The 27654-nt window shown below is 41.0% G+C and overlaps 1 protein-coding gene across 6 annotated transcripts in view; it reads right to left on the bottom strand.

The window, feature by feature from the left end:
* Nucleotides 1-27654, bottom strand: part of SPATA7 (spermatogenesis associated 7) — a 77307-nt gene that overhangs the window by 4817 nt on the left and 44836 nt on the right. For all 6 annotated transcript variants that reach the window (XM_073349369.1, XM_073349366.1, XM_073349368.1 and 3 more), the window contains 4 exons: nucleotides 14011-14492; nucleotides 11339-11405; nucleotides 6629-6696; nucleotides 4109-4162 (listed from right to left, as the gene is read on the bottom strand). In XM_073349369.1, coding sequence (XP_073205470.1) covers nucleotides 4109-4162; nucleotides 6629-6696; nucleotides 11339-11405; nucleotides 14011-14492 — 671 coding nt within the window. The remainder of the gene's footprint in view (nucleotides 1-4108; nucleotides 4163-6628; nucleotides 6697-11338; nucleotides 11406-14010; nucleotides 14493-27654) is intronic.

Genomic DNA, 27654 nt, shown 5'->3' with positions numbered 1-27654 from the left:
GTTTCTAGGGAACTTCAGTTGCTACTCTGTGGTGGGAGGGCAGTGTTTACACTGAAAACCTCCCTTACTTCAGGATAACATTTCCCTGTTCTGCAAAGGCATTGCTGGTGCAGGGAGAGGTAATGTATACACCTCGGAGCCAACTTCACTCATTCTGATCCTTTCTTTTTAAATTTCAATGGAAACAGCTCTTTAGCAAGGCAAAAACATTCCTCTGCAGTGTCTGCAACCCAAATGTTGCAGCATTCAGCTAGTGCAGGAGAATCAGAGAATGAAACTCACTAGCACCTAGCACAACAGGTCCTGCTCCATGACCAGGGCTCCTAGTCACTATGGTAATACAAGGAATAATAATAACAGTCAATTTTAATTGTAGAGTCAGAGAGATACAGAAAGAAAAACAACACCCTGAGTAGAAAGTTCATCAGATTAACATATTTTCAGTGCTAACAGGCAAAGATTTTACTAGTAACGATGCTAAGGAATTTTTTACACAAGAGTTTTAGCCTGTAATTACTCCAGGAAGAACATGGGAACGCTAAACTGTTCAAACAGCTAAGCATTAAAAGTATTCCTCAGTGGCACGTGCAAGCAGCTGTCATTAAGAAATATGTAAGAGAATTAATCAGGCATCAGCATAAAAATATATTGATGTAATATGTTGTAAAATTTCCTTTCAAGTAAACAAATAATATAGCTAAAATGAGTTGCTTGGATTATGGGAGTTCAACATCACAACTGCTTGAAGAGTGTTGAGGTGTTGTGGACCTCTTTGGCTAAAATTCCTTAGAGCCAGTGGTGATGCCAATCACTATGGCTGGGAGAGCCTCCAAAAGTTTGGAATTCTGTTGAGACATCCTAATAATAATGACAAGAACAAGAACACAGTAATATGTTCCCCTTCTATAGCATCTTCCAAGGATTCCCAAGTGCTTTTCAGTCAAGTCCTCTTCAAGATAGGGAAGCATTATCATTCCTTTTATAGATGGGGAAACTAAGATATAGAGAAATTATGTGACTTGCAAGTCAATGTAACAGCTGGGAATATAATTCCAATCTCTGACTCCAGGGTCTCACCAGGTTTCTGGCCAGAAATACTAGGAGAATGGTTTCCCTCATGATCAGTTCTGTTCCTGCATACACACTGGAAATAACAACAATCAACCAACTTATCCATATGTTTCAGAACTTCAAAAAAGGTTGGGTTCTAAAAAGGAGTGAAGGATTGGCGCAGGAGTTCTGACTTTATCTGGACGGGGCTGTCCATCCCTACAAGTACAAGACCAGGAAGGAGATCTGGATTCTATTCCTGGCTTTAGCCCCTTCTGAACCCAGTTGCCACATCTATGAAATGGGGATAACTATCTAGTTCACCAGGGGATTGTAATGCTCAGTTCACTGATGTCTGCAAAACACTTTATGATATTCAGATGGAAGGGTCTATGAAAGTGCAAAATACTACTAATGCCTCTCTGAATATCCTATTTCTTCAAAGTGCTTTCCTCTTCATTCCTATTGCATGTAAAAGGGGATCTTTGTTTTCAGAAGTTTCTCTGTTCCTGCTACTTGTTCTCCACCTGATGCCTGTTTGCAACATTACACTTCGGTTGCTCTGGAAATGTTTGTTATATATGTATGTTGTCAATACAAAGAAAAGACCATGGTATCAAGGGGGGAACTAGTAGCAGGAGCTCTACAGAAACAAAGGTCCCGTCTTCATAGAAATATTCCGAGTAATAAACAAGAATAGCAGAATCTAGTCACTTTTTCCCAAAAAAGTTGTAGCTAGTTTTCCTGATTTTTAGAGCTGTGGGGGATACTTCACATGCTGTCAAATGGATTTCTTTATTTGTAGCCATGTCAGATCCAGATCAGACTCTGATGTGATAGTTTATTACAGTGCCTCATTTATTGTTTTAACATAGGAACATAAGAATATCAATACTGGGTCAGACCAATGATCCATCTAGCCCAGCATACTACCTTCTAACAGTTACCAGTGCCAGATGCTTCAGAGTAAATGAAACAGAATATGGCAATTATCGAGCAATCCATTCCCTGTTGTCCAGTTCCAGCTTCTTGCAGTCAGCGGGTTAGGGTCACCTAGAGCATGGGTTAGTATCCCATACCACCTTGGCTCATAGCTATTGAAAGACCTACCCTCCATGAATTTACCTAATTCTTTTTTGAACCCAGTTATGCTTTCGGCCTTCACAACATCCCCTGGCAACGAGTTTCACAGGTTGACTGCACTGTGTGAAGAAATACTTTCTTATGTCAGTTTTAAACCTGCTTCCTATTAATTTCATTGGGTGACCCCTGGTTCTTGTTTTATGTGAAGGGGGTAAATAACATTTCCTTATTCACTTTCTCTACACTACTCATGACTTTATAGCCCTCTATCATATCCCCCTGAATCGTCTCTTTTCTAAGATGAACAATCCCATTCTTTTTAATCTCTCCTCATATGGAAGCTGTTCCATACCCCTAATCATTTTTGTTGCCCTTCTTTTTACCTTTTCCAATTCTAAATTATCTTTTTTGAGATGAGACGACCAGAACTACATGCAGTGTTCAAAGTGTGGGTTTACCATGGATTTATATAGTGGAATTATGATATTTTCTGTCTTGTCTCTGTCCCTTTCCTAATGGTTCCTAACATTCTGTTAACTTTTTTGACTATAGCTGCACAGCTGAGCAGATGAATTCAGAAAACTATCCATGATTACTGCAAGGTCTCTTTTCTGACTAGAAACAGCTAATTTAGACCCCAATATTTTGTATGTACAATTAGAATTATGTTTTCCAATGTGCATTACTTTGCACTTAACATTGATTTCATTTGCCATTTTGACACCCAGTCATCCAGTTTTGTGAGATCCCTTTGTAACTCTTCACAGTCAGCTTTGGTCTTAACTACCTTGAGTAATTCTGTATCATTTGCAAATTTTGCCACTTAACTGGTTACCCCCTTTCCACATCATTTATGAACATGCTGAACAGCACTGATCCCAGTACAAATCTCTGGAGGACCCCGCTATTTATCTCCTTCCATTGTAAAATCTGACAATTTATTCCTGGCCTTTGTTTCCAATCTTTTAACCAGTTACTGATCCATGAAAGGACCTTCCATCTTATCCCATGTCTGCTTACTTTAAGAGCCTTTGACGTGGGACCTGTCAAAGGCTTTCTGAATGTCTAAGTATGCTGTATCAACTGGATCACCCTTGTCCACATGCTTGCTCAAAGAATTCTAATAGACTGTTGTGGCATGATTTCCTTTTGACTCTTCCCCAATAGATCATGTTCATCTATATTTCTCATAATTCTGTTCTTTACTATAGTTTCAACTAATTTGCTTGGTATTGAAGTTAGGCTTCCTGGCCCGTACTTGTTAGGATCATCTTTGGAGCCTTTTAAAAAAATCAGCATTACATTAGCTATCCTCCAGTCATCTGGTACAATGACTGATTCAAGCAATAGGCTATATACCACTGTCAGTAGTTCAGCAATTTCTTATTGGAGTTCCTTCAGAACTCTGGGTTAATACCATCTAGCCTTGATGACTTATTACTGTTTAATTTATCAATATGTTCCAAAACACCCTCTACTGACACCTTAGTCTAGAACAGTTCCTCAGATCTGTCACTTAAGAGAATGGCTCAGGTGTGGAAATCTCCCTCATATCCTCTGCAGTGAAGACAGATGCAAAGAATTCATTTAGCTTCTTTGCAATGGTTTTATCTTCCCTGAGTGATCCTTCAGCATCCTGATCATCTAGTGGCCCCACTGATTGTTTGGCAGGCTTGCTGCTCCTGATGTACTTAAACATTTTTTTGCTGTTAGTTTTTGTGTCTTTTACTATTTGCTCTTCAAATTCTTTTTTGGCCTGCCTAATTATACTTCCATATTTGTCTTGCTAGAGTTTATGCTCCTTTCTATTTTCCTCAGTAGGATTTGACTTCCAATTTTAAAAGGATGCCTTTCTGCCTCTAGATGCCTTTTAGTGAAACTTAAATTTATATTTGTAAAAACTTAAAAGGAACTTTAAATTTGTTTCCATTTTACTGTTTCACCCAGTAAAAGAGAGAAGAAAACATATACTTACTCAGCCTGGATTTTTCTCATTGCTGAGGATTCCATAGAATACATGGATGTCATGCTAATCAGAAAAATAGATATTAAAAAAAATAGCATTAGGCAATTTCCTAGAAATCTCCAATTCCCTGCATTTCACTCTCTTTCTGTAGCAACCCACAATCATGAGATGCCCTCACCCCAAAGCGTCTGCCAAAGAACACCGAACCCCTGTGGTAATAATTCGGTTAGCTATACCAGTGAGAGTTATGGGAATGTCACTAACATCCTTTATCCATTTCATCTCTATAGAAAACAATCCCCTGCTCCAGGGGCAAACTCCACTTCTTAACTTCAAGGCAGATGAGAGCTTCCTTCAGGAGTATTATTATTCCATCAAAACTCTAATACTGGGACAGTCAGAACACTTACTCCAAAGATGGAAGGTATCATTGAGGTATCCCTCAGACTGAAAAGAAAGTCCCAATGTTATACGTGAGCCTGGGTCTCCATCATGGCAGTACAGCATTCTATAATCCATTTAATGCTTCTAATAGAACATTTAATATGGTGCATGTAATTCTTACTCATGCAAATAATCACACTGCACTCACATATCATCTTGGCACAGAAAGGAGACTATTATTTAATTTCTTGTCATACAAACATCTCCATGACTTCTTCTATACCACTATATATGGAGCTGAGCAACTAATTGATTTTTTGGTTTGACAGATACAGAAAAACCCGAACAAACTTTTGTTTTGGGTCAAACTAAACATTTAATTCGACCCAAAACAACATTCTTCCATTGTTTTGTTTCATTAAGTTTTCAGGTGTTTTCTACCCTTTAAAAAAAATCTCTAACAAATATAGCTAAATTTCTAAACCAATTTGCAAATAGTTTATTCACTGATAAATGCATTTTCAGTCAAACAAAACTATGTGCCCCCCCGCCCAAAATTCAGGCAGCCCTAGCCCCATATGCTTGGAACCCTGTCCCAGAGACTGCCCACCAATCCACCACTCTTGCCTCTTTTAAATCTCTTCTAGAGACACATACACTTCTACCAAGAAGTGAGATACCTATCATATTAAATTATAGTCTCGAAGTTCATCAAGAAGTGTACACAAATGAACGGAGTCTCTGCATCTTATTTATGTGACTCTACCTAACCCTACCCCATGCCCTCTTGTTTGCATATCCCTCATAACTTATCTTGTGTCTAAATTCTAGACTGCAAACATTTGGGAGCCCAGAGCTTATCTATCTGTTCTATGAGGTTCCTAATGCATCTGTATACAGGTGGTGTAAACATAATGATAATTTGAGGTGGCTCAAAAGATCAGTTCCATCTTAATGACCTCTTTCTGAACTTGAAAACTAGATCGATTTCTGTTTTGTCTTTCAGGTAGAAACTGTTAGACAAGAACCAGAAAGGCCATTTAGCACTGTAAAATTTACAATATTTCCTAGATTTCCAGTGGAAAATATTTCAGAAGTAGAGCTTTGATTGACTCACTGATTTATAGTTTGCCTATCACTGGCTCTTACGTTACAGAAAACATCACACACTAAATCTATTTTATCCTGATGTTTTACCTATATCTATATCTGCGATATCTGCTATAGCAATATAGCGTGAACTGAATATAAAACACACTTGTGCTTTGTCTTCAGATGAGACTTAGTATTTATTTTTAGCCTCTGTGGCAGACAACAGGTGGATTACCAGGAATAGTTAGCGATGGGCTCAGCTGGCAGTGTGGATGTTTAGTGTAGACGGTGGGGTAGGCCGTGGTAACAGGACACATAAAAGCACTGCAGTCTCATAGGAGGCAGTCTGCTATCTTGGGCATAGTTAGCATTACAACGTAGCTGAAGCACAGGTGGGAGGGATTGTAAAAAGGGAGGAGAAAAGGTAGTCATGAACAAAAAAGTGAAAGCCTGGGTACCATCATCAGTCTAACTTAATATCACCAGTTACTGCTACATGGAGGTAAGAACCTATTCAGTATATGGCCTTGCTTCATGGGTAATTTAGATTATTAGATATTGGGGATCTTTTTTCCCTTGAAAGGTATTTATTCATGCATGACTATGGCAATGCATCAATTACACCATCACCACCAACCTAACAAAATAAATAGCTTGTAAATTCTGATCTTAGTTCTAGTGTGTCTAAGGAGTTATTAGCTGTGTTGACTCTGTCATACTCACTCCTGGCTAATGGAAACTCTTGCTCAAATAAGCACAGGAAATTTGGATGCAAGAACACAGTGATCTACATATTAAGAGATGCTACAGTATATAAAGTTTTCTTCACTTATTTCACATGTATCTCACTTTATTGGCTTCATGTTGGAATTTTATCAAAAGGAAAATGTGAATATTGCTTCCTGATCTATGCACAAAGTCATTAATCTCCAAAAACTTGCTATAAAACAGGGCTCACGGACAGAAATGGCAATGATGGCCAATGAGCCTAATAACTAGTGTAAGGCAAGCAATAAAGAATGTTTGAAATATTTCCTTCTGCAGATCAGGCACCTTGGCAAGGAGTACTGAAAAGCATCCATCCTTCTCTCAGACTCATCTGGAGCAGACGTGACTTCAGCCTACAAACACAGAGATAACATCTTTATTATTGGTGCAACACTACATAGCAAAACAAGGATCAGAACACGGTTAGTCAGTAGCATGGGGGGACAGGAGGTTTGTGCCAAGCACATAGTCATTAGGAAATTCCAGCTTATAAGACCAGGGGGAGAATTTTGTTAAAATTTTATCATCTGCATATGATTCAGCTAATCTATTAACATTAGTTTTAAAACTAAGTTCTTAATAATCTTTTGCTATAATATTATAAGCATACAGCATCTTTTATTCAAGGATCTCAGAGTACTTACAAATGTTAATAAAACCTCACAACACCTTTCTGAGGTCAATATTAACAGTACATTAAGGCACCTGGAGGTTAATGGCATAATTTGAACATAGGCTAAACACCTAAATCTCCAGCTGAATCCAAGGGAGCTGTGGGTACTCACCTCCTCTGAAAATCAGGCCAAAATGACTTACCTAACTACACAAGATGTGTCACTGGTAGAGGTGGGAGTAAAATCTAGCCCTGCTGAGTTCCATTGCACTAGCCATCAGACCATCCCCCCTCACTTCAGGCACTCACACAAACAGAGAGATGGTAAAGTTGTCTGCTGCCTGCATTTTAAACGACAACACTCAGAAAAGGCCATTAATGCTCCATTACTGACTGTCACTCTTTCAACAGCAAAAAAAAGAAAAAAAAAGAAAAAAGCCTGATGTGACAGATGTTGCCATATGAATACATAGTACTCAGCTGGACTGGAGGGGAGCTACCTAATTATTAAAGCTTTGTCTGAACCAATTTCTACCCAGTTCAGATGCAGCCACTCTGTCATTTTCAGGGAAGGTATAAAGCAGCAAATATCCCCCAAGCATAAACAGAACTATGTGCTTCATTCATAATCTGAGATGTTAAGGGTCCAATCCTTTGACCCTTAGTCAGAAGTCCCTACTCATGTGAGTAGTTCTATTAACGTTGACAGGATTATTGGTTTAAGGAATAAGTGTCTGTGTACAAGCTATAAAATGAGGTCCAAAATTTGGAAGCTATTTGAAGAACAGTTACCAAATAGTTCCAGGTTATACTCTTCAAGACAAAAATGAGCAGAAAGGGAAAATGTTAAGACAAAATATCTTCAGAGCTGAAGCCACTTATCATCACAAATCAATAGTGCGCATTCAAAAATTACTAAAAATGCTCCTCTGATAGACATTTCTGTGCTATTGCAATTACTGTCAGAAGCTACATATTTTATCTGAAAAATATTAGCTGAGGGACAGAATCTGCCTCCCTTGATCATGCTGAGCAGTACCTTACTCTTCAAAGTCCTACTGAAATCAATGGCACTACTTGTAGAGTAAGGTATTATTCAATATGAGTAAGGGCAGCAGAGCCTGACAAAGAGATTTGTTAGTATAAAAGACAAAACTAAGCACCAACTAATCACAATCATTGTAAAATCTCCTATGACTGTCAAGAGTATATTTAATAGTGTGGTGCAGAGGTTCTCAAACTTCATCGCACCGCAACCCCCTTCTGACAACAAAAATTACTGCAGGACCCCAGAAGGGGGACTGAGGCCTGAGCACATCCCAGCCCTGCTGCCCTGGGTGGGGGGTGGAGGGGCCAAAGCCGAAACCCAGCCCCAGGCTTCCTGCTGCCCAACAGTACCTGCTGGACATGGCCCAAGCACTCCCGCACTTCCACATTTAACCATGCAGCAGCCAAGCAGTCAGGTGCAGCGCTGCCAGGTTCAGGTGCAGAAGATTGCCATGGTTCTGGGACAGCAGATCTGGCCAGAGAGGCAGCTGCAGTGGGACCACCACCGACAGGTCCGGCAGCGTGCCGAACCAGTGCTGGTGATGCCATGCCGGGGCTATTAGGATTACCTTCACCCTGTCCTGTTTGATCATCATGAGGACTAACGGCACTGATGGGAAGGAGTACATCAGGGCCCCCGACCATGGGGGTAAAAAGTCGTCTGACAGGGAGCCTCTGTCGATCCCTCAAATCAAGCAGAACACATGGCATTTCCTGTTCTGACGAGAAGCAAACAAGTCCACTTGGGCAGTTTCCCTCCTTTGGAAGATCATGCTGACCACCTCCAGATGAAGTGACCACTCATGGTGAGACAAGAAGTGTCTGCTGAGGCGATCTGCTAATACATTCCAGGTCCCCAGGAGGTGCACAACCACAAAATGAATGGCATGCTGCACACAGAAGTCCCAGAGCCATAGGGCTTCCTGGCAAAGGGCTGTCGACCTGGCTCCACTTTGTTTGTTGATATAAAAATTTCACGGTGGTGTTGTCTGTCAGGACTTGTACCACTCTGCCTTTCAAGTGGGACTGGAAAATCTGGCAGGCCAAATGAACCGCTCTGAGCTCCCTGACATTTATGTGGAGAGAGCGATCGTCCCGCAACCAGCAGCCTTGTGTGCTGAGCTCGCTCAAGTGGGCTTCCCAGCCCAGGTCCAAGGCATTGGAAACCAAGGTCAGCAACTAGGACAGGGCCGCGAAGGAACCCCCTCCAACACCGATTCGGTGTCCAATCATTATTCCAGTGACAACCGAATGTGGTTTGGCACCCTGACTACCAGGTCTAGATCATGCCTTTTGGGAGTGTAGACTGACACCAGCCATGCTTGCAGCGCAGGAGATGGAGCCAGCATGGTAGACCATGTAAGTAAAAGCTGCCATGTGGCCTAACAACCTCAGGCAGGTGTGGGTGGTGATGAGTGGGTGGACCCTTATATGGGAGTTCAAGTCTGACATAGCTTAGAAATGGGCCTCCAGAAGAAATACTCTGGCCTGTGTGGGGTCAAGGACCACCCCTATGAATTCTATCCGTTGCAGTGGTACAAGGATCAATTTATTTTCATTTACTAATAGGCCCAGGTCATGACAGGTAGAACGCACCAGATCGAGACTCCTCTGCACTTGACCCCGTAATCTGCCCTTGATGAGACAATCGTCGATATAAGGATAGATCTGGACCCCTCAACGTCTCAGGTAAGCGGCTACTGGAGCCAGGCATTTTGTGAATACCCGTGTAGCCGACAAGGGGCCAAAGGGCAGCATCATAAAACAGAGGAACTGTCTGAGTCACTGGAAGATGGAAATATGAAAATAAGCATCTTTCAAGTTGAGTGTGGCATACCAGTCTCCCGAATCCAGGGAGGGAATGATGGAGGCCAGGGAGACCATGCAGAACTTCAACTTTCTGAGATATTTGTTCAGTTGCCGCAGGTCCAGAATGTGTCTTATGCCCCCTTTTGCTTTCAGGATTAAAAAAATAGCAGGAATAAAACCCTTTCCCCCTCATTTCCTGAGGGACCTCTTCCATTGCCCCCAACTGCAGGTGGTTGTCAACCTCCTGAGGGAGGAGTTGCTCATGAGAAGTGTTTGCCAGAGGGCTTTGGCAATCTTTAGGACCCCATCGTGCACCAGAAGCGTGACATGTGCAGGGGTTGATGCGGAGAGCACATTAAACAAGGTGTCCGATTGTGCCACCATCTCCTCCACCTCTAGGCCTAAGTTCGTGGCCATCCTTCGGAGCAGAGATTGGTGCTCCTTAAAATCATCCGGTGGGCTAGCATGAGAGGCTAAAGGGAAAAATCTCCTACAAGTGTGCACGTGAGCGCACACACACCTAGAATGGAATCAACATGAGTAAGCACTCGAAGAAGAAGATGGGGTACAGATCTATCTGATTCAAACAACTGGTATCAATAAAGTCCATACTAAGAGATGGCTCTCAAGATTCCATTTTGGACTACAGCAGGAATTATTTTTATTTCTGAAGTACCAGAAGCTTCTTTACTACATATTCAGGAAGTGAGTGGTTTCTCACAAGTTCTTTTTACTTCCCTAACCGAACAGCATATAAAGGCTCCCTCTTAATATTCAGGTTCATGTGTCTGTCCAGCTCTCAAACATACATTCAAGCACGAGTGCTAAAAATCCTTACAGAATCCATCTCCAAACAAATTCTCCTGTGCATGATTCTTAAGTCATTTTTTTCAAGAAAATAATTGATTTTTTATTCTTTCCCCCAAAAGATTCCCCATAAGCCCGAAGTCCACACTATTGTTTAATGGGCTGCTACATTCCAGCTTAGAAACAATGCCATTTTTGAGCTATAGTATTTAAAATAAAAGTCACTAAAGATCTGGCTCTGGTTTTCAAATCCCACTCCAAAAGTTCTAGGACTGTATTCCATGTGTACAAAAATTCCATACATTATGTTGTGGACCTATGAGCTATCTATCTGCCTACCTACAATACCGCACCAACTTCAAGTGTACAGTCTCATGTTTAATGATACTGGGCCAAGTGTCTGCATTCGTATCTGTATCTCAATTTCATGTGTGTATATTTACGTGTGCTTACCTGTAAATGTCACATACTACACATAGGTTTTAAAAAAACTAGTTTTTCAGAATCTATTTCAATTTTCCATATTCTTTCTTATCATTCCAGCTCATTCCTTTGGAACTAGTAGCTTGACAACCACCAAATTAATCTGTCACCCATCTAGAATATGAAATTTAATTCAGTTTTACACTGTAGTGGCAAAGATAAAATATGGGTTCTCTGCATGGTAGAGCATATAACCAAAACACCTCAGTGATTGATAGAGATATTGTTTGTATTACCTGTGTTATGATCTTCTGCAGTATGGTAGCATCTTTTCTCTCAGGTTCTCTGGCGTCAGATTGAAAACTACGAAGTTTAAAAAAAATATTAGACAGATCTCTCAGAATATACATGCCTCATAGTCGAAACAGCTGTTTTCTATATGGATGGACAGAGATTTTCAAAGCCACCTACAAGATCTAGACACCTGATTCCCATCAATTTTAAAGGGTATTGGGCATTCAAAGCCTTTAGACATCTTTGAAAATCTTTGCTATAGCTTTGACTCTCATAATGAAACTAAGAGTCAATTTTCAATTATGGCAATATTTAAGGTAATAAAGTCATATCCAGATCATCCAAATTAATCTGCTGACTGCATAGCAAAATATTCAGAATAACTGTCTGGGATTGGGAGTGGAGACTACCCAAAAAATTAATATAAAATGCAATGGGGCCATTATGTAACCTACACACAGCAAGTCAATAGTACAAATATGAAACGTGGTAAATTACTACAACTGCAGTCTTCTAAATTCCAAAATATATGGAATAAAATAAACAAAGACCAATCACCTCCAAGTATAGGGTAGAGTACAGGAGATGCTTGCACTGCTACTGCCTGTGTTTTTAATAAAACGAGGGTTTGAGCGTCCAGTTTGGCCAATATACCACCCTTTGTGAGCATGAAATTAACTTAAATATGTCACATAAACTTCAACTGCTAAGGAAAAAAGAATTAAAAGTAGAAAGTAACTGACATTCTCAAAAAGGGTTATGAAAGACTTGTGGTAAGAAGCATAAATCAAATGATATTGGGAATCCTGATCTTTGTTTAAATGATCAGACTCAATCAGCAGTGGTTCATGTATTAGAGCAAAAGATATTTGATTCCAAATGTCTTAATAGAACTATTTAAAACAGCCAAACTTTATCTTTTCCATCTGCAGCAAAAAGGCATATTGAAGAAAGGGGCACAGGTATTTATTTTAAATATACATTAAAATGCCTATTCTCCTCTAGGTATCAATGGAAATTTCATCTAAGTGATCTATCTATCTGTCTATAAAAAAGGACAATCTTTCCCGAATTTTAATGTCTAAAGGTGTTTTAGCATTTTATCTGTGGTGAGTATATTTGCCATTAGACCATATTACTTTAGTCACAAACTATATCAAAAGGAAGAGATGACATTAACAGAGGTAAAGGAAGGAGGAAAAGCTCACAGAGTTTCTTGCAAATGTTTTGTTCAATCATTTCATTACATCCACCAGGCAAGCCCTGGTTCCAGATCTGGAACCCTACTTGAATAACCTAGGAAGCTGACAGAGGCTGAGCTCTTCCTACCTCAATATTCCCAAGATTTTGGAAAACAATTCTCCTACTTTAGCAAAAAGAAAAGGAGTACTTGTGGCACCTTAGAGACTAACCAATTTATTGGTTAGTCTCTAAGGTGCCACAAGTACTCCTTTTCTTTTTGCGAATACAGACTAACACGGCTGTTCCTCTGTCTCCTACTTTAGAGTCAAGTGCTTTCAGGGGTGCTGCACTTGCCACTTGCAATCCAATAGTATGGATTTCAGTCCTGATGCTACGGGGTGCTGAGCCGCCTGAGCTCCCATTGACTTCAGTGGGAATGGAGCCCATTCAGCATCTTGCATATTGGCCCCACAGTGGTGATACTCTATCCACTGTTTCCTCAAAACATGCACATGCACAGTATCTCTCTCATTTACAGGTGCACGGAGACTATGCTGATGGACATGGTAAAAACCCTAGGCAGGATAGATAGCTCAGACAAGAGAAAGGAGCATTAGGGATGTAGGCCCTGAGGTGACTAAGGTCCCTAAGACTATAAGAAACATACTTTAGAAGGAAAAATCTAACAACAAAAATTCAGCCTATGTGAACATTTTATACAAAATAAAATTGCCTTCTCCTGCATTAACATGTCCACTGCTCCAAGCAGCAGCACGGTGCAAGAAAAAGCAAGTTTATCTTGTATAAAATGTTCACACAAACTGTATCTTAAAATGTTTCAACTAAAAATAGAATCACATATCTTAAAAAAGAAAAAAAAAGAGGCATTAAGAGATGTATTTATTCAAGGGGAAAAAGGCATTCTGGCTGAGATTTCAAAAAGGGATGGAGAGTCAATTAGGGAGGCACCACAGTACTCTCTATATAGACTGCAGGAGCTGCAGAAGGGAAGGCTCATGTGTAAAACTGTCAGAGAACACAGAAAGAAAGCCAGTGTAAAAAACAGCAAGAGCAGGGAGGAGAACAGATACATGAGGAATGAGTCTCCACTTTCTTGTACCTTGTGTTGGTATTGACATCAGTGCAAAGTGCATGTAGAATACTACCATTTGGATCTGGTAGCATTTGAAATCCAGAATGCATAGCTGTAAATAGTGACACAAATTAAAAGGGAGTAGAGAATCATGTCCACAGTCTATGATACAGACTGGAACAGGTCTTTGGAGGGTTCTTTAACACAAGCGACCAAATTCTGCTCTAATTTACACTAGCGATAGATCTGAAAGAGTTGTAGTGATTTCAATTAAATTATGCTGGATTTGCACCTGTATAGATGGGAGAAGACTTCAATGCAGTATGTAGCTTTATGAAGATCCTGACATGATTAACACTTAAATAACACTATTTTAAAATTATATTTTAGTCTCTGTACCTGCTCAAATCAGTTTGTGTTTCTGCTTCCACCTGCTGTTTGGGGGGGTCCTTCCTTTTTATTTTAGGAGGAGTGTAATATCTGTACTGTGACAGGAAGGATTTAGCATCTGATTTTAAGGTGCGTGGAGTGAATGGTTGATGGCTGTCAGTAAAGTGGTCAGAGTGCCTATCTAGGAGATCCCCGCTGTACACTTTGGATTCAGTATCCTGATGCTTGTGAGAAGGACTGATGTTCACAACGCTTTCAGCAGAAGAACTGTATGAAACTCCATAGTATTTTCTTTGTGGACTTGAAGCACTGACACTTGAATTAGAGATTGAGGCATTAGATGTTTTCCGAGTATCTTTTCTAGTACATTTTGCAGGGTTGGGAAGATCCAGGCCTTGCCTGTCCGAAGACAATAATGATCTAGACAAATACTTCTGTGCATTTTGTGCGTGAGGAGATAGCTGGTCATTGGCTTCTGCTTCAAGTGAACTCTAGAAAAACACAAATGATAATGTTCTGTGAAATGATTGCCTAACTGGTTTATTTTCAAGAGATTACATGGAGCACATCTAAAGTATGAGGCACATGAAGAGTGTCAAAGAGCAACCATTTATCTCAGAAAATCAGTGTGAACAACTGGTTTGACCCAAAATAAAGGAAATAGTTAAATATGAAATAATTATAAATTACGAAATTTAACAAAATTTAACAAATTACACTTATTATTAATACAGTAAAATGTCTGTACACTTCTACTCTGAAAAGTGTCAAGGTAAAAACTGGTTTCAGAGTAACAGCCGTGTTAGTCTGTATTCGCAAAAGGAAAAGGAGTACTTGTGGCACCTTAGAGACTAACCAATTTATTTGAGCATGAGCTTTCGTGAGCTACAGCTCACTTCATCGGATGCATACCATGGAAACTGCAGCAGACTTTATATACACACAGAGATCATGAAACAATACCTCCTCCCACCCCACTGTCCTGCTGGTAATAGCTTATCTAAAGTGATCATCAAGTTGGGCCATTTCCAGCACAAATCCAGGTTTTCTCACCCTCCACCCCCCCCCACACACAAACTCACTCTCCTGCTGGTAATAGCCCATCCAAAGTGACAACTCTCTACACAATGTGCATGATAATCAAGGTGGGCCATTTCCTGCACAAATCCAGGTTCTCTCACCCCCTCACCCCCCTCCAAAAACCACACACACAAACTCACTATCCTGCTGGTAATAGCTCATCCAAAGTGACCACTCTCCCTACAATGTGCATGATAATCTCACCCCCCTCCAAAAAACACACACACAAACTCACTATCCTGCTGGTAATAGCTCATCCAAAGTGACCACTCTCTGCTGGTAATAGCTCATCCAAAGTGACCACTCTCCCAGGGAGAGTGGTCACTTTGGATGAGCTATTACCAGCAGGATAGTGAGTTTGTGTGTGTGGTTTTTGGAGGGGGGTGAGGGGGTGAGAGAACCTGGATTTGTGCAGGAAATGGCCCACCTTGATTATCATGCATATTGTGTAGAGAGTTGTCACTTTGGATGGGCTATTACCAGCAGGAGAATGAGTTTGTGTGTGGGGGGGTGGAGGGTGAGAAAACCTGGATCTGTGCTGGAAATGGCCCAACTTGATGATCACTTTAGATAAGCTATTACCAGCAGGACAGTGGGGTGGGAGGAGGTTTTGTTTCATGATCTCTGTGTGTATATAAAGTCTGCTGCAGTTTCCACGGTATGCATCCGATGAAGTGAGCTGTAGCTCACGAAAGCTCATGCTCAAATAAATTGGTTAGTCTCTAAGGTGCCACAAGTACTCCTTTTCTTTTTGCAAGGTAAAAACTGCACATCCTTATTCAATAGTTAGGCTCCCTGTGGGCTTTAGAGACAAAAGTATAGTAATCTTTGCTACCATTAGCACTGCAGAACCAACACAGACAGGTAGGGAATAGTGAGTTGGATTCTACTCTTTCTTGTGCATAACCAACAGAACTGTCTACAGAATTTCAATCATTTACACCAGTACAAAAAGCCACTGAAGACAATGATGTTGTACAGGTGTAACTGAAGGCCTGGACTGATTTGCAGAAAGCCTTCACTGCCGAGGATGATGCATAAGAAAGAAAACCCCTAGCTCTCAGATCCCAGGTAACTCTCAGATCCCAGGTTGAAGTTTGCCAGTAAGAAAGAACATCTGTCTCTGCAGGTCAGGCTGTGGTTTTATCCAAGCTGGAGGTGTTTTCTATAAAGATTTTGCATTTCAATAAAGTTAAATGTGTTAGCAAGAAGCACCAATGGTGGCATTTTAATCGCCTCCAAACCGTGAAGGATTTTAAAGCTCAAAGGTTGTAGGCTGGATACTAAAAATTAAATGTGATGCCTACAATCAGAACATCCATCCAAATGCTGAGGTGCCATATTACATATAGCCTTTGTATAGACTAGAAACTGAACTAGAGATGTCCAACCTTTTCAGTCTGAGGGCCAACCATATTTCAAAAAGGTCTAAGGACCACAATCAATGCTTTGGCACAGCTTCTCTGACCTATTCAGCTCCCTCTGTGCTGAACAGAAAGAGAAAGATGAGTAGAAACTACCCACAATTCCCCTGCATGGTATTTCCACACCAAGGGGTATCCTCTCGCAGGTATGTTGCTGGCATAGCCTGCTTCTATATCCCTCTCCTCACTGTTCATTGCTGGATTCCTACTATCCTCAGATGGTGCATTATCCCCAAGGTGACCATTAGCAAGTGGTGCAACTTAGAGCCATTTGGGAGCTGCTCTAACTTGGGCTGGGGCACAGAATTAAGGAGCCATAATTGGTTGCTGGTTCTCAGCTTCTCCATTTTATCCCCTCTCCTGGGCTGTCTTAGGTGGCTGCCCGGGTGAGAGGAGCCATTTTTTGATAGACGCTGCTGTAGGCTCTGGCAGAACCAGTCTTGCTCCTGTCCTGCTCTCCATTGGCCTTCCTTGGCCCAGCAGGGAAAAGGGAAAGGGAGCAACCGGAGCTACTCTCTTTTGTCTCCATGTTATGCAACAGGCAGCCAGCTGGGGCAGCTCATAAGCAGCTGCAGCAGGGAAGGAACAGAAGCTGTTCAGCGCACTCCTAGATTACATTTGATTTGCTCTGGGGCTCCAAGGGAAGCAGTGGGAGGCAGTTGGGGAGATAATATCTCTGTGGCATCCCCTAAAGCAGTGGTTCTGAAAGCTGGTCCACCGCTTGTTCAGGGAAAGCCCCTGGCGGGCCGGGCCGGTTTGTTTACCTGCTGCGTCCGCACGTTCAGCCGATCATGGTTCCCACTGCCTCCAGGCCAATAGGGGCTGCAGGAAGCGGCGGCCAGCACATCCCTCGGCCCGTGCCGCTTCCCACAGCCCCCATTGGCCTGGAGCAGTGAACCGCGGCCAGTGGGAGCGGCGAACCTGCGGACGCGGCAGCTAAACAAACTGGCCCGGCCCACCAGGGGCTTTCCCTGAATAAACAGCAGACTGGCTTTGAGACCCACTGGCCTAAAGTGATGGGGTTGATTCAAACAATTCAGCTTAAAAATATATTTCAATTCACAACCAAATACAAGTTTTCTTCCTTATATAGTCGCCTTCACAGGTCACAATTTAAGGCCTTGCAGGCCACTAGCTGAACTCTGGTGTACTAGACACAAACTCAGGATGACGAATGGTGCTGGGTAAAATGAGATGTAACAGTGCAGAGATGGGTAAACTCTTTCTGTTGCACTGGGATGAGACTAAATACATTGTTTACCAACCTGCTCCACCAAAGGGCAGGCAGTAAAAATTTGAGTTTCAGGTTGGACTAGAAGGATAGAAAAACTGCTAGTGACTCTGCTAACTGGCAAGAGTTATTTCTAACACTTTATTAACTCCAAGGCCAAGCTCCAGCTAGGAAACTGACTCAGAAGCTTACAGACAACCACCACTTGCCAAAAACTTAAATATAGAACAATCTGAAATCGGTTAAGTATAAACTATGTGAGGGAGGAGGGCACAACACATAATATATGTATTAAAACTGCTCACTAGGATAGCCTTGAGAGAGAAACATCTCATTTGCATGTAGGCCCACGGGAAAAGCCACAAGGATACGGTGTTAGTCTAGCACATCTCCTTATCATACTGTATAAACAATATAATGCAGCACTCAATCTAAAAGAGCAACTTAGAAAACCTGCCAGTTCAGTTCAGTTTAAACTGATGAGGCTTCTTAAAATGAGGGATTCATTGTTTGTTACACTCAATGGGCCTGCCTGCCTAGCATTCATATAATCAAATGTAAAATGTAAATACATGTAAATACAGAAAAGGGGTTTCTGAAGAGCAGAATTTAATTCATTAGGCTAATTAGTTACCAGATTTCTTGTGAACTTGAAGTTTAGGTTCAGACAAGCGGAAGTAGAAACCTTTCATATGATATATATTCAACATATGAATTAGGAATAGGTAGATCAGAAGACACTGGTATATGACTAAAGATGAGGAAGCATGTACAGTACTTTACAAGCGATAAAAGAAGGGAGCCAAGGCAGTTGATTTTATGAATAAAATACACTCAGGAATGTGTATGAGTTTAAAATTATCTTAAACATCTAGCTCCTTATACAGATTAATTAAAAAATAATATGCAATTCAGTCCATCAGCAGGCTTTCATACAAATGATTACAGATTATCATGTGACAAAGCCTTGATTCTAAGCAATGTCCTACTCACAAATGCCACATGATTAAGGCCACATTTTAGTCACGGGCATTTTTTGTAAAAGTCATGGACAGGTCACAGGCAATAAACAAAAATTCACGGCCGTGACCTGTCTTGTACTATATACCCCTGACTAAATCTTAGGGGGGCCTCCCGAGGGTGTTCGGGAGGGGGGGCGGTCCGAGGGATGCCGCAGGTGCTCTGGGGGGAGCAGCCCAGGACCCCTGCTTGTGCTCAGCGGTGAGGGTTGCGGGGCTGGCAGTCTCCCTACTTGGCTCCGCGTGGCTCCCCAGATGCGGCAACACATCCCCCCTCAGCTTCTAGGCAGAGGTACGCCCAGGCAGCTCTGAGCACTGCCTCCGACCCATGCTCCAGCTCTGCAGCTCCCAAAGCCCTAACTATTTCTAAAAGTTCCCAACAGTACATTTTCTGCTCTCTTATGTGCACCTAAGCAATGATGGTTTTTCTGAGTTCCAGGAAATGTGCCTTTTTGCTGTATAAATGATGTTGCACTGTCTCCTAATAACTGTGCTATTAACCCCTGTGTCACCAATAGCCCATTTTTGCACTCTCAGGACACCATGGTGTTTTAAACTAAAATTTCAGGTGACAAACATGCTTTTTGTGGTAATAGCTTTAAAACAAACAAAGAAAACCTCTCTCTAGAAAGACCATCAAAAATAAATCACAGTACACATTGCTCACATATAACATGATATTTCCCTTTGCCTTCATTACACTTTTCTCCAAAATTAATACAAATGTTACTTTTCTAGTGAGAACAACCATTTGAGATATGTTTATATGATAATAACGAGAGCAAACAGCTTATATATTTACAGTTAGTAGGGACGCAATGCACCCTTCTTTGTGGTGTTTCACATGAACCAACTTAATTGTGCTGTAGTAGTAAAATTAAGCGCTGAACTGGTAACTTGCAGTAACAATGCCAAACAAATGCCTGTGTTAGCAACCAGTATAATAAGGTTTACTACATGATTGTTTGGATATAACATAATTGCAGCTATAATTTGGTGTTACGGAAAACAGATAAGACTGCAATGTTTCAGAATCCACCTATATGAATGTTTTGGAGAGCAAATTCCAAACCCTCTAGTATTTACATAAACAACAACAACTTTGTTTTTGTTGTGCAGTGTATATTTGGTGCTCTTATTTTTTAAAATAGCTTAAGCAGTTGCAGCATAAATCAAACTTTAGAAGCACTTGGTACATATGACAACTTAATCAAATCTAAGATAAAACAGAGTAATGACTTTTTGTTGTTAAGGGTGATGGGTCAATTATTGTGCTGACTCTGTCTCATGAAAATACATTGGACCCAATCCTGAGATCCTCTGAGCTGAGTGAAAGGGGTGTCAACTAGTGCAAAATTAGGCCCTGCTATTTGCATGCACTTTACTCCTATGTGTACAACAAACTGATTCTGATGTTTAACAATTCTTTTTGTATAAGCAAACTAATTTATAGATTTATATCTGTATGTGTATATATATTCATTTATATTACCATGTCATGAATCTACTTAACATTAAAGATTTATTTAACCGTGATAATATGGCTAATTTTCCACGATACTACAAATATTCAGTGTGAGACTACATGAGAGATTTTACTCTATGCATCAAACAAAACTAAAAAATTTTAAATAAATAATGGAAACCCCATTGTTTAGGACATGTAAAACTAGACTGAATATGGTACTGGAAAATATACTGTAAGGGACAATCCTGAGCTGAGTTCTCTTTCACTTCTATTTTCTATGAGCCGACTGTGTGTGAATGACAAATTTACAACTCCTATGTTCGTACAAACACAACCTTACTAAGGCTACTTCTACGATACATACCCACCTTAGTTTTAATATAGCTAGCTCACAATAGCACTGACGTGGCAGTGCGGGCTTCAGCATGGACTGCACAAAAACAATGCACCTAGATGAGGTCATGCAGGCCTGCGCATCCTCACTGCTATTTTTAGTAATCAAGCTAGATTACACCTAGTACAGGTTCATCTACATGAGCTACAAATCACACCTGTAGCTGCAGTGAAGACGTAGCCCGAGACAGGTAGTTTTCACAGAAGTTAAAAAATGCTTCCAGAAAATATGTGAATAACTACTACCAATAATAATCATCAGGTACTGAATTAGCTGAATGTCTGTAGTCACAATTTTGTGACAAGTGCATTAGTTACAGAGCAAGGCCCTGACCCTGCTGCGAGCTCCGTACCAGTAGACCCCTGAACCTACACTGAAGCCATGGAAGCAAGCGTCTGTCCATCAGAACAGAACAAATTGCAGATCAAGGCCTCAGCTTGCTAAGTGATGGGCAAAAGATGCACACAATAAACCGGGGAGAAAAGGATTTGCCTCTAAATTATTTTTATTTTCAAAAGGAAAGTGTTATTGCTTAACCAAAAACCCACCTTGATGTCACAGATGCCTCCTAAAATCGGGCTAGTTCATTGAAAAGATTTGCTTTTATACAAAGGTGTAAATTCATCCCCGAATGAAGCCAGCAGAAGTGCACCAAGGATGAATTTGTCTCAGGGAATTAATTTTTGCTGTAGTTGAGGGTCTAGAATAGGACAGCACATCTTCTAATGGGCAGAAAACAAGCTTCATGATTTATATCTTTGTAGGTAATCATCACAAAATTTAATATTTTTACAAGCTAAGTAAAGGATGAAATTATAAGATATATTCTCATGTTTGCTATAGAGAGCAGTTCACAGTTTAATATTCATTCATTCAGCTGACTAAAAAATATTTGCAATACTCGTGACAGCAACAAGAGCCTTGCAGACTTTAGAGAGTTTCCTTTAATGAGATTATTTAGGCACTTTGAAAGCTATACTATCAAAATGTAGAAGCTGCGATTTTGTATCATTTTGAACTTCTAGTTCTTTTAGCTTGAGACAACCTGAATTGTAATAGCTACTTACAGATGCCTATGACAGGCAGGGGTGCTGGAACAATTTGTATAGTAGGGGTGCTGAGAGCCATTGAACCAAACTGTAAACCCTGTATATAATGGAAATCACTTAAAGGCAGAGGGTGCGGCAGCATCCCTAGTTCCAGCACCTATGACGGCAGGTCTGACTTGTGCTTGACATATCTGAAGAGTAGCTTGCTTGAAAAGAGCAGAAAATAAAATCTCGTCTGGTAAATATTAGTATTTTACATAATCTGTGCTCCCATCACCCCTTGTACATACTATCAGTCCATCTAATTACACTCTGATATTTACTTAATGAATGAATAAAATGAGGGAGCAAATTCACACTAACCTGTTTCTGTCATTCAGGGGTGGTCAGACTAGAGCCTTAGGGATCTAATTTGTTTACAAGCCAATATTTTAACATTCATGATTTTTCTCATTTTACAAAATACCCTGCAGTGTTGGTATTCATATGTACGGTAATATTTTTGACAGTAATCTGTTATGCAATATTCAGATTGTATAGTGTGATATATTCCTGTCTTCAACAAGTAGACATAGGTTAAATTTGTTAACTAGAGATATAACTAAATGTATATGTGAAAATGTTTGAATTTGGACTTCGAGCATAAAAAAATTGTGGTTGACACCATGCAGCCATGAAGGAATTTTCCATTTGTATTTAAGTGTTCGCAATGTAAATATGGGATTTTATTTTAATACTTTAAAAGGTATTTTTGGTTTCCTTAGGAGTTCATTTATTTAATACAGAAAATACTAATTTGAGTATAATATATCTTGAGAATGTTAATAGCAATATAACAATAAATATTTAGGACAAGACATCGGACTAGGCAATTATAGCTATAAATGCATGCACAGTGCATCTGAAATTAACAATATAGATAAAAACTTAATACCATTTCCTAATACGTATTTCATATGCACAAACAGCTTTCCATCTGGTCATAGCTGTCATTTTACAACTAGATTTTCTGAAATTCAGCAAAGCACATACTACACATTAAGAGCTACCAGCCAGTTTTGTGCCATCTCTCTCTTGAAAAAAACCCTGCAACAATAATTGAAAATGGGAAATGTGTTGGACCTGATTCTTTCCTCATTTACATGGCTTTTACACACCAGTGTAATTTCACTGACTTCAATATATTTTCATCCTCTAATAACTTAAGTGGTTGAAGGGATTTATTCTCCAGAAGAAAGAACCCCAGGAATGAAGCTGGCATCCAGGTTTGGCTTTTGGCATGGCTGATATCTTGAAAATTTCCTCATCTCAGAACTTGTGAGTCAGAAGCACCCACTAGCAGGGTTGTCTGAGGATCAGCTAAGAAATACCTAGCCTTGCTTGAATCACAGATTTGTCTCATGGTAGGATCAGCCCAGCTACGCATCCTTTATAAAATGAGCTCCAGTTTGATGCCTGTGGGTTTTTTAGATGAGGGCTTACAAACCAAAGTCTGTTCTGCCTTGGCATCAAAGATGCCATGGCACTTGTCACAAGGGCAAGGATTTCTACTGGGGTAAAACCTCCCCACCCTTGCTCCCTGTGTTGTGTACTACGCTACTGTGCTATCTTCCTGGTTGCTGCTATCTACCCTGGGGATGGTTGCATTTCAGTTGTGCTCTGCGTAGATGGATCCTACAGTACTTTGGGAGCCTTTTGGAGAAAGGCACTATATAAGTTGTTATGAACGTCATCTGCAGGTGAAATTGAAAGTAGTCAGCACTCCTGATAGCTTTGGCTGACTTTTAAATGGAGAAACTGATAAGATTTATAGAAAACCACAAACTAAACCCGCATGAAAAATGCTATTCCTCTGGGATTTCTCTCTGCTGGAATGGTATTTGGATTCTAATCCACGGCTGCTTTAGAAAAGAAAAGTCACAGGCTTAGGTGTTAATATAACCTTCAGATCCTGGGAGTGGATTTGTCAAACTCAAAAACTGCTATTGAATAACCCTGATTGTACAAAACAAGCCACAAAGCTTCCTGTGTGTTTGACTCTCTGCGTAACTACCGTGCAACAACAGTGTGGCTCTAGAAACCTTAGAAATGCTGAAATATGCAGTCTAACACTACATTTTATTGAACAGAGGGAAACCTTTACACCACCTAGGTGAAGAAACGCAATGTTACTTTTAGAAACATTAAATTCCATGAAAATTAATAAACCTCTCTGTCCTCCCCTTCCTGTGTCCATATACCCTTTTCTGTTGCAGGAAAGCCAATTAAAGTATTTAAAGTAGCTACACTTAAAAAGAAGTAAATGTGCCTCACACATTGCTCAGAATGGATGGACAAGGGGGAAGAATTAAGATTGTGTGGACAACCACAAATCTTTCAAATCCTAACATTTAAGTGCTTGACTTTTCAACTTAACTTTCATTCACTTAACGAAGTTTTTTTGCATGAACACATACAATTTTAAGTTGAGTACCTCTTTCTACCTAGGTACTTATATTGTGCTCATCACCATAGTGTCTGAGTACTTTTCACTCATATGTGCCAGCAATCATTAATGTGTTGCTATGGGGACTGGAGAAGGGGAAATGTTAAGAAATGTACTTGTATAATATTTATAAATACGAGGGACTTTTAAAAGGAAACATTTAATTTATCATTGTATTAGGCTCAATCCTGAGCTGTGCTGAGTATGAGGAGAAGTAAAGGTGGCGCTACTCCATATTTATGCTTCCCCTGATCCTTGGCTAACCATGAGACAAAACAGCCCCCAGCGTAATTCAGAGCAGCAAAAAGGGTGCTCTAAGTTGTGCTGACTACAGCAGGCTCCATAGGACATCTCTGCCCCATGAAAAATCAGGCAGAACCCTATGTATTCCAGTCCACACCCTATGCCGAGTTACCACACTTATCTCCCCTTTTAAGTGTAGGGAAATGATTGTAGCATTTCAGACACCTGCGTGTGCCAGCACTTGGTAAATGGGGTCTTAGTATGTAATACTGTGATGAGGCATTTTTATCATCGTGAGCTAAATGCTTCCTTTTTAAGCGCACTCACTCTTGTAAAAAATAAGATATGAAATCTGCATGAAGTAACTTCAGAAGTAACAGTTCTGAAATATATTAGTGTAGTAGCATTCGAGAAACAAAACAGAATATAGTATTACTGTTATAACTGAAGCAATTACAACTAAAGAACTTACTGTATTAATGAATTTAAGTCCTACGCTTGGTTAATTTTTAGTTAAAGTTACACAAAAACAACCCAGCAGTGGGCCATTCTGGTGCAACAAATACTGTATGCATTCACTAACCTGGTTACTCAGTGTATATAACAGGACATGCTGAATAGATCATTTGAGGTATTGCAAGGTGCTTATCAAGTACAGTAATATTCCACTCTTGCTATGCATCTTTTTAGCACCCGGTGGTGTTCCACATTGTTTGCACCAGTATTTCTTACATTTTGATATTTAAATTGATTACCATCATGCCCCATAAGCATCTTGTGACTCAATATTCAAGATTTTGCAGTGGTACTAAAAGCAGAAAATTTAAGATCAGCAGTTTCCCCAGGAATTGGGGACAGCACCAACAGCAGTGCAATTATATTGCCTGGTGATAATTCTGTGTCCTATCATATCTTTTAATAGGCATGTGTAGAAGTTGTCTTATGGTTACTAGTTACTTATGTATTCTTATGGCTAAAGAAATACAATTTGAGAAGTTAAGTGACCCTCAGGATGCATTAGGAGCGATCCAATAGAGCAACAGGAATAAAACTCTCTAGGTACGTCAATAAACGTAGTAAAATCAATATACTTTCTGGTAAAAGAAACAATATTTAAATATTGCTTTGGTTTTGGTACTGTTGTGGAAAACGAGTCACACCATCTGTTTGGTTCAAACAGTCTGAGGTCCTTTTTATTTGAATACAAGCATGCAGGGAGAGGGAGACAGAGATGGTCACACGCAGGTGCCCCCCTGGTCTCTCTCTACCCTGCCCCTATAATACCAATCTTATATAGTTTTTTATCATTCAAGTCAAATGATACATTTCCTTAATTTTTATCACTCAAGCATTGTTAATAAAGCCTTATAAGGAGCCAAAGTAAACAGTATCATAATTAGCACTGTGCTAACGCACTTCGTTATTACCAAGATCTGCGGTTTGCTTGTGGCAGCGTTTTCCCTAGGGGCTTTTGCTTTTTGCGTTAACGCTCTTGCCTATGCTGCATATAGTGCATAGATCTTGTCACAGAGTGGGATGGGATCAGGCCCACAATACCTTCCCCCACAGTACAGAGATATGAAAGCCCAATTACTACCACTGCTTGCTTTCTAGCAGGAACCCCTCCTGCAGAAACATATTCACTTCTTACTAATGCACTAGTGCTTCGATTCACATGTTGATGAAAAATATTTTGTAAATCTTTAAGCAAGATTTTCCCTATTATGATCTAATGTCTATCATCAGGTCCACGGCTCAGCTGAAAAGCTGTTAATAGCTGTATTTTTTGTTTTGAATCATGCAGAGAAGGAATTCATGGGAATCTCCTAGTGCCAAGTTTTATCTTTTGGGACATCTGCTTCCTGTCTATGTGGAGATTAAAAGATCTGTAGAAAAGGGCCCCAAATAGGTGACATTAAGTATTATCCAATGTTACCTAAACAGGCAAGTCTGCCATGACCACTTCTAAAATATATTATGATTGCCTATTCATATCTGGAAATCTTCACTCAAACATGCAGTTGGTTGACTCACACACAAATGCTTGCAAGACTGAGATGTTCTTGTTGACAAGAACATTGATGAAGAGGTACCTACAAGTAATTAGTAGTACTAAGTGACACTTACTACTTGAGAGAGCTCTTCTTTGGGGGAGAGGTTAAAACACAGACAAGGAATTACAATGCTCTGACATTGCTATGTCAAAGCACACACTTAAGACACTTTAAAAAATATGTAAACTCAGATCCTGTATTTGATGGGGTGTATAGACCACACAAAGATGTCAAAGGTGCCAGAGAGGCATGGGAGGCAGGGCTAGCCGCGCTCTTCTGGCCTTGTCAATCACATATGATAGGCAGGAGGCCTTTAAAAGGGAGGAAACTGCAGTCAGCAAGGGTGGGAAGGAGCGGGACTGCCAAGCAGGAGACTGCTGGCATGATCCCAGGAGCCACAGGGAGAACTTCCATCCAGGAGATCTTTATCCCAACCCTATGGGGTGTGCAGTGAACTCCCAGGGAGAGATTTAAGGAGACCCACAAGGAGTAGGGGCCCCTTGTAAGAAGTTAGGAACTAGGAGCCAACCAGTGCAAGTAACTGGTGACACTCAGAGGATGGTGTTCAGCTGTCTGAGTGGTTGTGCAGGGGTGCCACTCCTGGGTGCTGAAGAACTGGTCTCAGCTCCAGTCTATGCAGGCCTGGTGCAGGCCAATTCAGGGGTGGGGTGAGATGAGACCCAAGGGTGATCCAGGGGAGGGGCTATGGATCTGCATTTATGCTGCTCCATTGACCTCAATGCTCTGTTAGGGTTGCCAGGCGTCCGGTTTTCAACCAGAATGTCTGGTCAAAAAGGGACCCTGGTGGGGCCACTAAAACTCCGGCTGGCCATAATGGCCGGCTCCGCATGACTCCCAGAAGCGGCTGCCATGTCCCGCCAGCTCCTAGGTGCAGGGGTGGCCAGGGGCGCTCCATACGCTGCCAATGGGAATCGCAGCTAATGGGAGCTGCAGGGGTGGCGCCTGCAGACGGGCGCAGTGCATAGAGCCCCCTGGCTGCCCCTGTGCCTAGGCAGAGGGACATGGCGGCCACTTCCAGGAGCAGCCTGAGGTAAGTGCCGCCTGGAGCCTGCACCCCAAACCCCCTCCCGTGCCCCAATCCCCTGCCCCAGCCCTGAGCCCCCTCCCATGCTCAAAGTCCCTCCTGGAGCCTGCACACCCTCCCACACCTCAACCTCCCTCCCACACTCTGAACCCCTTGGTCCC

This window comes from Lepidochelys kempii, chromosome 6 (genome assembly GCF_965140285.1).
Source record: "Lepidochelys kempii isolate rLepKem1 chromosome 6, rLepKem1.hap1, whole genome shotgun sequence".
Lineage (NCBI taxonomy): Eukaryota > Metazoa > Chordata > Testudines > Cheloniidae > Lepidochelys > Lepidochelys kempii.
Note: the sequence above shows the minus strand (reverse complement) of the source record. Positions and strands in the feature narration are given on the sequence as shown.